The sequence below is a fragment of the Panulirus ornatus genome, chromosome 20 (assembly GCF_036320965.1).
Source record: "Panulirus ornatus isolate Po-2019 chromosome 20, ASM3632096v1, whole genome shotgun sequence".
NCBI classification, from domain to species: domain Eukaryota; kingdom Metazoa; phylum Arthropoda; class Malacostraca; order Decapoda; family Palinuridae; genus Panulirus; species Panulirus ornatus.
The window spans coordinates 49,167,483-49,180,738 of record NC_092243.1 but is presented as its reverse complement, the minus strand read 5'-3'; the positions used below and the strand labels follow the sequence as shown (position 1 = coordinate 49,180,738).

At 40.9% G+C, this 13,256-nt stretch overlaps 1 protein-coding gene across 1 annotated transcript in view; it reads left to right on the top strand.

Annotated features, from left to right (window-relative positions):
* LOC139755991 (prestin-like) overlaps nt 1-13,256 on the top strand; it is a 184,834-nt gene that overhangs the window by 46,821 nt on the left and 124,757 nt on the right. The window contains 1 exon segment of the mRNA XM_071674906.1: nt 648-758. Coding sequence (XP_071531007.1) covers nt 648-758 — 111 coding nt within the window.

Below are 13,256 nucleotides of genomic sequence, written 5' to 3'. Positions count from 1 at the left end.
CATCCAGGTTCCTTTCCTGAAACATACTACCTATCTCTCCTTTTTTCTCATCTCGGTTACATCCACACACATTTAGACACCCCAATCTGAGCCTTCGAGGAGGATGAGCACTCCCCGTGTGACTCCTTCTTCTGTTTCCCCTTTTAGAAAGTTAAAATACAAGGAGGGGAGGGTTTCTGGCCCCCCGCTCCCGTCCCCTTTAGTCGCCTTCTACAACACGTGAGGAATGCGTGAGAAGTATTCTTTCTCCCCTATGCCCAGGGGACAAAGCAAAAAAAAAAAATATATATATATAAAAAAAAAAAAAAAAAAAAAAATATATATATATATGTATTCACATCTGGATATATAGATAAGTGGATAGATGTTTCCATTTTTATCTGGTGTACAGAGAAATATTCTCAAGACATGATAAGTCTGAAGAGCCATGATATTGATGGCTGAGATATGAGCTCAGAAAATGATATAGTATATTTTCAGGAAAGTCATTAAATGACTGAAGTATTTGCCTTTCTTTGTTTACTTTTACCTTGTATGGGTGAAGTATATGTATGCATTCTAAGATTTCATGTAGTATTATGATGTAAATAATGATGTAAATTTTCTGCTAACATCTTTCACTATTAAGTACAAAATTTATTTTCTAGGGATGGCATATGCACTACTCGCTGGTCTTCCTCCTATCACTGGGATGTACATGGCATTCTTTCCTGTTCTTATTTATGCTTTTTTCGGTACTTCTCGCCATTGCTCCATGGGTAAGTTTACTGTTTGTTTTCATTTTGTGAATATTGGTTACTTATACTCTCTTGCTCTTTCCTTCAGAGTGTTTTATATTACTATATACTCATTCAGATGAAGTTAACACCTATAAAAAGGAGAATAGATATAAGTACCTTATTTAATGTATTATGACTCATGGTGAGGTGCCTGAGGACTGGCGGAATGCTTGCATAGTGCCATTGTACAAAGGCAAAGTGGATAAGAGTGAGTGCTCAAATTACAGAGCTATAAGTTTGTTCAGTATTCCTGGGAAATTATATGGGAGGGTATTGATTGAGAGGGTGAAGGAATGTACAGAGCATCAGATTGGGGAAGAGCAGTGTGGTTTCAGAAGTGGTAGAAGATGTGTGGATAAGGTGTTTGCTTTGAAGAATGTATGTGAGAAATACTTAGAAAAGCAAATGGATTTGTATGTAGCATTTATGGATCAGGAGAAGGCGTATGATAGAGTTGATAGAGATGCTTCGTGGTGAATGTTGGTTTGCGGCAGGGGTGTGTGATGTCTCCAAAGTTGTTTAATTTGTTTATGGATGGGGTTGTTAGGGAGGTGAATGCAAGAGTTTTGGAAAGAGGGGCAAGTATGCAGTCTGTTGTGGATGAGAGAGCTTGGGAAGTGGGTCAGATGTTGTTCGCGGATGATACAGTGCTGGTGGCTGATTTTTGTGAGAAACTGCAGAAGCTGGTGACTGAGTTTGGTAAAGTGTGTGAAGGAAGAAAGCTGAGAGTAAATATGAATAAGAGCAAGGTTGTTAGGTACAGTAGGGTTGAGGGTCAAGTCAATTGGGAGGTAAGTTTGAATGGAGAAAAACTGGAGGGAGTGAAGTTTGGTCATGTTGAGAGAATGAGTGAGGAAAGATTGACAAAGAGGATATATGTGTCAGAGGTGGAGGGAACGAGGAGAAGTGGGAAACCACATTGGAGGTGGAAAGATGGAGTGAAAAAGATTTTGAGTGATCGGGGCCTGAACATGCAGGAGGGTGAAAGGCATGCAAGGAATAGAGTGAATTGGAACGATGTGGTATACCGGGGTCGACATGCTGTCAATGGATTGAACCAGGGCATGTGAAGCGTCTGGGGTAAACCATAGAAAGTTGTGTGGGGCCTGGATGTGGAAAGGGAGCTGTGTTTTCGGTGCATTATACATGACAGCTAGAAACTGAGTGTGAACGAATGTGGCCTTTGTTGTCTTTTCCTAGCGCTACCTCGCGCACATGTGGGGGGAGGGGGTTTTCATTTCATGTGTGGTGGGGTGGCGACGGGAATGAACAAAGGCAGCAAGTATGAAATATGTACATGTGTATATATGTATATGTCTGTGTGTGTATATATATGTATACATTGAGATGCATAGGTATGTATATGTGCGTGTGTGGACGTGTATGTATATACATGTGTATGGGGGTGGGTTGGGCCATTCTTTTGTCTGTTTCCTTGTGCTACCTCGCTAACGCGGGAGACAGCGACAAAGTATAATAAATGATATAAAACCTTATCATAGAACTCGGTATGTATTGCAAGAAAAACAATACTTTATTTTCAATTCAATCAAAGAGTAGAATATTCTTATAGAATGTAAGATCTGAATTGTTTTTCAAGTGTCAACAAGAATTCTCTGGAGCTGATACCTCTTTTCTGTGGGAACTCTCATCAGTGGGGTGATCACAGCAAAAGATTCTCCACTTATCCTTATCCTTACATGCTTTTCTCACAAACAACATTCCGCACTTTCTTCCACCATTTCTCTCCCTCCAGTACTCTTCCACTCTGCTTCCCCATGTCACAGGTGGTCTTTCACACCAACCCCTTCAATTGTACTATCACACACTCCTTGGAAGCTCCATGTCTTGCATTCTTTCCACATGCCCAAAACGCCCACTCTTCCATTCCACAATTCATTCGTTCCCATTGCATTCCCTGCCATACTAGATTTCTCATAAACCCATTTCTTTCTTCATTCCATTTAGTCATACCACATGCTCCTTGTAGATAGCTTATTTCCACATTCTTGATTCTTGACTTTTGTGACTCATTCCATGTCCATGTTTTGACAGCATAGGTCAGGGATGGAATGACCATGCTGTCTCTTATCCTTTCATCACTTCCATATTTAGAGCTCTACCTTTCACATTTCTTTTAAGTGACCCTTCCACTCTGTAGTTCTCTCACGCTTACCTCTCCTTCCATATCACCTAGCTTACCCACAATAGCTCCAAAATTTTCTTAAATTCTCTCTCTCTCTCTCTCTCTCTCTCTCTCTCTCTCTCTCTCTCTCTCTCTCTCTCTCTCTCTCTCTCTCTCTCTCTCTCTCTCTCTCTCTCTCTCTCTCTCTCTCTCTCTCTCTCTCTCTCTCTCTCTCTCTCTCTCTCTCTCTCTCTCTCTCTCTCTCTCTCTCTCTCTCTCTCTCTCTCTCTCTCTCTCTCTCTCTCTCTCTCTCTCTCTCTCTCTCTCTCTCTCTCTCTCTCTCTCTCTCTCTCTCTCTCTCTCTCTCTCTCTCTCTCTCTCTCTCTCTCTCTCTCTCTCTCTCTCTCTCTCTCTCTCTCTCTCTCTCTCTCTCTCTCTCTCTCTCTCTCTCTCTCTCTCTCTCTCTCTCTCTCTCTCTCTCTCTCTCTCTCTCTCTCTCTCTCTCTCTCTCTCTCTCTCTCTCTCTCTCTCTCTCTCTCTCTCTCTCTCAAACCTTTTGTAACTCCACTTCACTCTCAGCAAGCAACTCGGTATCATTAGCAAACAAGCTTGTTCTTAGCCACCAAACATCACCACCACACTCCATCTCTGTACTCTCCTTCCCTAGTTTTGCTTATATATCTCCAATCACTCCATCCATATGTAAGTGAAAAAGCCATGATGACATCACACATCTCTGCCTTACACCCACATGTATACTAAAGCTTTTACTCAACTTTCCATCTGCTCTTACTCATGCATTTGCTCCTCTGTAGAAGGCTTTCATGTCATCCAGTAGTTGTCCCTCTACCCCATATATCCTGATCACATCCCATGAAGCATTTAACTCAGCTCTGTCATACATTTTCTCTCGGTCCATGTAAGCTGCGTACATCATCTTACTTTTCCAGTCATGCTCACCATAAAAGTCTGATCCACTAATCCCCTACCTTTCATTTATTCTGCATTCAGTCACTTCCATCTCTTTACTAATGGACACTATTGCATACACTTTTCCTGGTATACTTAACAGACCTTATACCTTATAATTGCTACATACATCCTTAGCACCATTTCCTTAGAACAAAGGAACAATATATAGCTTTCAACCAATTATCAGGCATAACCTTCTGCTTCCATGCTAAATTGCATAGCAAGTGCATCCACTCTGTTACACTCTCTATTCCATACTCCAACATTTCAGCTGTAATCTCATCTACTTCAGGATGCCTTTCTTACCTTCAATCTCATTATTGCTGTTTTTACCTCCCTTCTTGCTATAGGCCTTTGCTCTTGTATCCTCTTCCTTCCATCCTCTATACCCATGCATGTCACAACTGCTGCCTCACTTTTCTTCCACAGTCATCAGTTCAAAATACTCTTTCCATCTTTCTTTCACGCCCTCCTTTTGATTTGGCAACTCCCCTTCCTTACTTCTACTCATACACTTCCACTCTTACATCCACCTCTCTTCTTTTTAACTTCCTTCCAGTACAAAATCTTATTTACCTGAACTCTTTACTCAACTTTTTTCCAAGATCTTCTATTCTATCTTTCCTTTCTGTATCAGCTACATAACAGTCTGCTTAAACATCGTATATTCTTCCTTCCTTTGCTGAGCTTCCACTAATACATTCCTTTTGAGCAGTCTACCATATTTTTAATCTCATATGTCCACCATACACTTTCCCTTTTATTCTTGCATCTTATGACTGTATCCAACTACTAATTTCATAACCTTTAACAGTTGTTCTTTAAGCATTTTAAACATCTCATTAACACATGACTGCACCCCAACATTTACTGCACTTTCATCTAAACCTTCAGTCACCCTTCTTTCACACTCCTCCTTGCATTCTTTCTAATTCATCTTCTTGTTTGTCAACATTTTTACCTCTCCATTCCTCCTTTTTGCCATACTACCACCTTTCCCTGATCCTCACTTCCACGATAGCCGCAAGATGGTCAGTCAAATCCTGTTATTCTTCTCTTCCATGATTTCTCATCCACATATATATATATATATATATATATATATATATATATATATATATATATATATATATGTGTGTGTGTGTGTTTGTGTGTGCATCATCTTGAGCTGAAAAAGGTGTTTACAGGAAATAAACCCCTCTTAGCACAGACAGCCTCAAAATAACTTTCATTCTCATTTATTAAAGGCATTCCCCATTTATCAACTATCTCACCCTTTTCTTATTACCCCACCTTCATATTCATATCACCCATTGCAACCATCTTTCTATTCTTAAATCCATTTATATAATCATTTAGAGATCTTCAGAAATGCTTCATTTCATCTTGCCTTGCAGTCTTCATATTCACAGGCACATATACACATATTCATCATATTTCACAGTTTCATTCTTTCTCTTCACCCATGGTATTCTTGATTTGTTCATTCCATACACTGTAACACCCTTCCATGCCCTTGTTGATGATAGCACAATTGCGCATCATTCTTTCCCTCTTCCTTGATCATTTTCATTTATTCCCGTTCATGCTACTTCTTCCATGCCTTCCCACAACATGCATTCATCATTTTCATTTTCTCTCCATACATCCTTCCAAGGTTATGGGTTTCCCCAATCCTCAGGGTATCCAAACAATAACTTTTAAATTTTTCCTCAAGCTCCCTAATTTTACTCTCATCAGTCATCTCATTAACATTCAGAGCCATAACCCTCAATTGCTAGTCTCTTATACAAACTCTCCAGCATATCTGGTGGACTCCAGTGCCACTTCCTAGCCTTTAGTGCCTCACCCATGACACGTTACTGGCAAAGGGCAACTCCATTACAGTGTTTACCAAAGAAAATAGGACTCAGATTATCCAAAAAAAAAAAATCTGTACACTTCAAGTGTTTATCTGTTTTAAAGTCTGTTGCCATGATGGCATTCCATCCTTAAGGGTGTAGTAATGAGGTCACCATGGGAAGGCAGGGTGAGGCTTCAATACTCTAGAAAGCTAGAGTATCCCCTCAAGGCACAGAATTTTAATGTTTCTCAATCACTGAGTTCTCTACTGCAGTAGCAGCTCCTTCTATGCTTATTGATTATGTTGCTACTGCTGTTTAAAGAATTCAATAAGTTATTGAACAGAAGTTGGTGACTGAGTTTGGAAGACTGCATCAAATAAAGTTGAGAATGAATGTGAATGAAAGCAAGGTTTTTAGGTTTAGCAGGGTCAGTGAATGGGTTAGTTGGGGATGTTAGTTTGAATAGAGAAAAATTGGAGGAAGTAGTGTTTTAGATAACTGGCCACGGACTTGGCAGCAAATGGAAATTTGGAAGCAGAAGTGAGTCATAGGGTGGATGAGGGGGGCACAGGTTTTGAGAATGCAGAAGAATATGTGAAAAGAGAGATTGTTATGTGGGAGGAGGGAAATGGGTATGTTAGAAGGTATAGTAGACCCAGAAATATTATATGTATGCAAGGCATGGGCCATAGATTAGGCTGTGCAAAGGAGGATGGATGTGTTGTAAATGAAATGTTTGAGGACAATATGTGGTGTGAGATGGTTTGATCAAGTAAGTAACGAAACTGGTAAGAGAGATGTGTGGTAATGAAAAGAGTATGGTTGAGAGAGCAGAAGAGGGTGTGTTGAATTGATTTGGGCATATAGAGAGAATGAGTGAGGAAAGGTTGACAAAGAAAATATATATGTGTCAGAGGTGAAGGGAACAAGGAGAATGGGAGACCTAACTCTCGATGGAAGGATGGAGTGACAAAGATTTCGAGCAATCAGACCCTGAACAGGACGATGAAAGGTATGCGCAGGATAGAGTGAATTGGAATGATGTGGTATACAGGAATTTACGTGCTGTCAGTGGACTGAACCAGGGCATGTAAAGCATATGGGGTAAATCAGAGAATGATCTGTGGGGCCTGCTTGTGGATAGGGAACTGTGGTTTCATTTTATTACACATGACAGCCAGAGAATGATGGGTGGATAAGGCATTTCTTTGTCTGTTCCTGGTGCTACCTTGCAAACTGGGAAACTGATCAAGTATAAGAAAAAAATCAGGCTGTATCACATTAAAAGAGCATTTAGTTTTAAAAGAAAGTTGTTCAAAGAGAGAGGCTGCAATTTCTTCCTGTTGAAGGAGAACTGTAAACATATGTATACTTTATGTGTAGATTTTGTTAGGGTAAATATTTTGTTTCTGGTAATGTAGTGATTATTATTTATGGGGATAGGGGAGAAAGAATACTTCCCATGTATTTCCAGCGTGTCTTAGAATGCGACTAGAAGGGGAGGGAACAGGGCTGGGAATCCTTCCCTCCAATTTTTAAATTTTCAAAAAAAAAAAAAAGGAACAGAGAAGGAGGCCAAGTGAGGATTTTCTCTGTAAGGCTTGGTCCTCTGTTCTTAACGCTACCTCATTAATGCGGGAAATGGTGAATATGTTTGAGAAAAAGAAAAAAATGTTTTGACACTTTTGCTCACCTTCTCACATGTTAACAAAATAGTGCCACTGTCTTCCCTAGCTGTTTCACACTCCTAGATTCAGTCCATTAACAGCATGTTACCCCCTGTGTACCACATTACTCCATGTCACACTGTCCCTTGCAAGCCTTACACCCTCCTGCTTTTACAGGCCCCAGCACTCAAAACCTTACTCAGTACATCCTTCTTTCTCCAGTTCAGTGTTCCCCTTCATTTCTTACAGTTATATCCTCTTGTCAACCTCTCCTCGCTCGTTCTATCCTTATATCCAAAGCATTTCAGCACACCCTCTTGAGCTCTCTCAACCATGTTCTTCCCATTACCATACCTCTCTCATGCTGTATCATTTCTTACTAGATCAACCCACCTCACACCAAGTAGTCCTCATACATTTCATTTTGAACACATTCACCCTCTTCCATGCATTTTCATGTATCGTCCATGCCTTGGATCCATACAAAACTGTCAAGACTACTGTATCTTCAGACATACCCATCTTCACCTTCTTAGAGAGTACCCTCTCTCTCCATACACTCCTTAGTGCTCTCAGGACCTTTGCTCCCTCACCCACTCTATTATTCACCTCTCCTCCCATGGGTCTATTTGCTGTCATGTCCACTTCCTGGTATCTAAAACCCTTTATTTCCTCCATGTTTCCCCATTCATACTCATATCCCAACTAACCCGTCTCTAAACTTTTTCCTTTTGCCCACTTTCTCAAACTCAGACATCAACATAGAGTCATCAGCAAAACACAAGTGGCACACCTTGCAGGCCCTCCTACCCACAGCAGATTGCATAGCTGCCCCTCTCTTCAAGCAAGACTCTGCATTTACCTCTTTTACTGCCCTATCCATAAACTGGTTAGATAGTCATGGTGACATCACACACCACTTTGCAGATCCAGCCCCACCTGAAATCACTCATCCTCCTTTCTACTTACTTGCACACACAACTTACTCTTTTGATAATAACTCCTCACTGCTTCTCATAACTTTCCTCTGCAAAACATCTCTTATCATCCCCATCTTATGCTTTCACCAGACCCATAAATTCCTTATACAAAACCTTCTTTTTCTCTAAGGTTTTCTTGCACACATTCTCTAAAGCAAATACATGATCCAAACATCTTCTGCCACTTCTGACATCACATTGTTCCTCCCATCTGATGTTTTGTTTATGCCACCTCCATCTCAATTGCCATTCTTCCCTACAACTTATCAGGTACATTTACCAAACTTTTACCTTTGTAATTAAAACACTCACCTTTGTCCCCGTTGCCTTTATACAATAGCAATATACATATATTCTGCCAATTCTCAGGCACCTAACCTTGATCCATACAGGAGGGTGAAAGGTGTGTAAGGAATAGAGTGAATTGGAACGATGTGGTATACCGGGGTCAACGTGCTGTCAGTGGATTGAACCAGGGCATGTGAAGCGTCTGGGGTAAACCATGGAAAGTTTTGTGGGGCCTGGATGTGGAAAGGGAGCTGTGGTTTCGGGGCATTATACATGACAGCTAGAGACTGAGTGTGAATGAATGTGGCCTTTGTTGTCTTCCTAGTGCTACCTAGTGTACGTGCGGGAGAAGGAGGACGTCATTTCATGTGTGGTGAGTAAGCAAGGGGAATGAATAGAGGCAGCAATTATGAATTATGTACATGTGCATATATGTATATGTCTATGTATGTATATATATGTATACGTTGAAATGTATAGGTATGTATATGTGTGTGTGTGTACGTGTATGTATATGCATGTGTATGTGAGTGGGTTGGGACATTCTTTCATCTGTTTCCTTGCGCTACCTCGCTGACATGGGAGACAGCGATAAGATATAATGAAATGTGAAATAGATAATGAACATATATATATATATATATATATATATATATATATATATATATATATATATATATATATATATATATATGTATATATATATATATATATTATCCCTGGGGATAGGGGATTAAGAATACTTCCCATGTATTCCCTGCGTGTCGTAGAAGGCGACTAAAAGGGGAGGGAGCGGGGGGCTGGAAATCCTCCCCTCTCGTTTTTTTTTAATTTTCCAAAAGAAGGAACAGAGGGGGCCAGGTGAGGATAATTCCAAAAAAGGCCCGGTCCTCTGTTCGTAACGCTACCTCGCTAAGGTGGGAAATGGCGAATAGTTTAAAAGAAGAAAAATATATATATATATATATATATATATATATATATATATATATATATATATATATATATATATCACACACCCCTGCCGCAAACCTACATTCACTGAGAACCAATCACTTTCCTCTCTTCCTACACGTACACATGCCTTACATCCTCGATAGAAACTTTTCACTGCTTCTAACAACTTGCCTCCCACACCATATATTCTTAATACCTTCCACAGAGCATCTCTATCAACTCTATCATATGCCTTCTCCAGATCCATAAATGCTACATACAAATCCATTTGCTTTTCTAAGTATTTCTCACATACATTCTTCAAAGCAAACACCTGATCCACACATCCTCTACCACTTCTGAAACCGCACTGCTCTTCCCCAATCTGATGCTCTGTACATGCCTTCACCCTCTCGATCAATACCCTCCCATATAATTTACCAAGTATGGGGCAAGTATGAAGTCTGTTGGGGATGAGAGAGCTTGGGAAGTGAGTCAGTTGTTGTTCGCTGATGATACAGCGCTGGTGGCTGATTCATGTGAGAAACTGCAGAAGCTGGTGACTGAGTTTGGTAAAGTGTGTGGAAGAAGAAAGTTGAGAGTAAATGTGAATAAGAGCAAGGTTATTAGGTACAGTAGGGGTGAGGGTCAAGTCAATTGGGAGGTGAGTTTGAATGGAGAAAAACTGGAGGAAGTGAAGTGTTTTAGATATCTGGGAGTGGATCTGTCAGCGGATGGAACCATGGAAGCGGAAGTGGATCATAGGGTGGGGGAGGGGGCGAAAATTTTGGGAGCCTTGAAAAATGTGTGGAAGTCGAGAACATTATCTCGGAAAGCGAAAATGGGTATGTTTGAGGGAATAGTGGTTCCAACAATGTTGTATGGTTGCGAGGCGTGGGCTATGGATAGAGATGTGCGCAGGAGGATGGATGTGCTGGAAATGAGATGTTTGAGGACAATGTGTGGTGTGAGGTGGTTTGATCGAGTAAGTAACGTAAGGGTAAGAGAGATGTGTGGAAATAAAAAGAGCGTGGTTGAGAGAGCAGAAGAGGGTGTTTTGAAATGGTTTGGGCACATGGAGAGAATGAGTGAGGAGAGATTGACCAAGAGGATATATGTGTCGGAGGTGGAGGGAACGAGGAAAAGAGGGAGACCAAATTGGAGGTGGAAAGATGGAGTGAAAAAGATTTTGTGTGATCGGGGCCTGAACATGCAGGAGGGTGAAAGGAGGGCAAGGAATAGAGTGAATTGGAGTCATGTGGTATACAGGGGTTGACGTGCTGTCAGTGGATTGAATCAAGGCATGTGAAGCGTGCTGTGTAGGTATGTATATTTGCGTGTGTGGACGTGTGTATGTACATGTGTATGGGGGGGGGGGGGTTGGGCCATTTCTTTCGTCTGTTTCCTTGCGCTACCTCGCAAACGCGGGAGACAGCGACAAAGTATAAAAAAAAAAAAAAAAAAAAAAAAAAAATATATATATATATATATATATATATATATTTGCTTAGAAAAGCAAATGGATTTGTATGTAGCATTTATGGATCTGGAGAAGGCATATGATAGAGTGGATAGAGATGCTCTGTGGAAGGTATTAAGAATATATGGTGTGGGAGGCAAGTTGTTAGAAGCAGTGAAAAGTTTTTATCGAGGATGTAAGGCATGTGTACGTGTAGGAAGAGAGGAAAGTGATTGGTTCTCAGTGAATGTAGGTTTGCGGCAGGGGTGTGTGATGTCTCCATGGTTGTTTAATTTGTTTATGGATGGGGTTATTAGGGAGGTGAATGCAAGAGTTTTGGAAAGAGGGGCAAGTATGAAGTCTGTTGTGGATGAGAGAGCTTGGGAAGTGAGTCAGTTGTTGTTCGCTGATGATACAGCGCTGGTGGCTGATTCATGTGAGAAACTGCAGAAGCTGGTGACTGAGTTTGGTATAATGTGTGAAAGAAGAAAGTTAAGAGTAAATGTGAATAAGAGCAAGGTTATTAGATACAGTAGGGTTGAGGATCAAGTCAATTGGGAGGTAAGTTTGAATGGAGAAAAACTGGAGGAAGTAAAGTGTTTTAGATATCTGGGAGTGGATCTGGCAGCGGATGGAACCATGGAAGCGGAAGTGGATCATAGGGTGGGGGAGGGGGCGAAAACCCTGGGAGCCTTGAAGAATGTGTGGAAGTCGAGAAAATTATCTCGGAAAGCAAAAATGGGTATGTTTGAAGGAATAGTGGTTCCAACAATGTTGTATGGTTGCGAGGCGTGGGCTATGGATAGAGTTGTGTGCAGGAGGATGGATGTGCTGGAAATGAGATGTTTGAGGACAATGTGTGGTGTGAGGTGGTTTGATCGAGTAAGTAACGTAAGGGTAAGAGAGATGTGTGGAAATAAAAAGAGCGTGGTTGAGAGAGCAGAAGAGGGTGTTTTGAAATGGTTTGGGCACATGGAGAGAATGAGTGAGGAAAGATTGACCAAGAGGATATATGTGTCGGAGGTGGAGGGAACGAGGAGAAGTGGGAGACCAAATTGGAGGTGGAAAGATGGAGTGAAAAAGATTTTGTGTGATCGGGGCCTGAACATGCAGGAGGGTGAAAGGAGGGCAAGGAATAGAGTGAATTGGATCGATGTGGTATACCGGGGTTGACGTGCTGTCAGTGGATTGAATCAAGGCATGTGAAGCGTCTAGGGTAAACCATGGAAAGCTGTGTAGGTATGTATATTTGCGTGTGTAGACGTATGTATATACATGTGTATGGGGTGGGTTGGGCCATTTCTTTCGTCTGTTTCCTTGCGCTACCTCGCAAACGCAGGAGACAGCGACAAAGCAAAAAAAAAAAAAATATATATATATATATATATATATATATATATATATATATATATATATATATATATATATATATATATATATATATATCCCTGGGGATAGGGGATTAAGAATACTTCCCACGTATTCCCTGCGTGTCGTAGAAGGCGACTAAAAGGGGAGGGAGCGGGGCACTGGAAATCCTCCCCTCTCGTTTTTTTTAATTTTCCAAAAGAAGGAACAGAGGGGGCCAGGTGAGGATATTCCAAAAAAGGCCCAGTCCTCTGTTCTTGATGCTACCTCGCTGATGCGGGAAATGGCGAATAGTTTAAAAGAAAAGAAAGATATATATATATATATATATATATATATATATATATATATATATATATATGTGAAGCGTCCGGGGTAAACCATGGAAAGCTGTGTAGGTATGTATATTTGCGTGTGTGGACGTGTGTATGTACATGTGTATGGGGAGGGTTGGGCCATTTCTTTCGTCTGTTTCCTTGCGCTACCTCGCAAACGCGGGAGACAGCGACAAAGTATAAAAAAAAAAAAAAAAAAAAAAAAATATATATGTATATATATATAATTTTTTTTTTTTTTTGCTGTCTCCCGCGTTTGCGAGGTAGCGCAAGGAAACAGACAAAAGAAATGGCCCAACCCACCCCATACACATGTATATACATACGTCCACACACGCAAATATACATACCTACACAGCTTTCCATGGTTTACCCAGACGCTTCACATGCCCCGATTCAATCCACTGACAGCACGTCAACCCCGGTATACCACATCGCTCCAATTCACTCTATTCCTTGCCCTCCTTTCACCCTCCTGCATGTTCAGGCCCCGATCACACAAA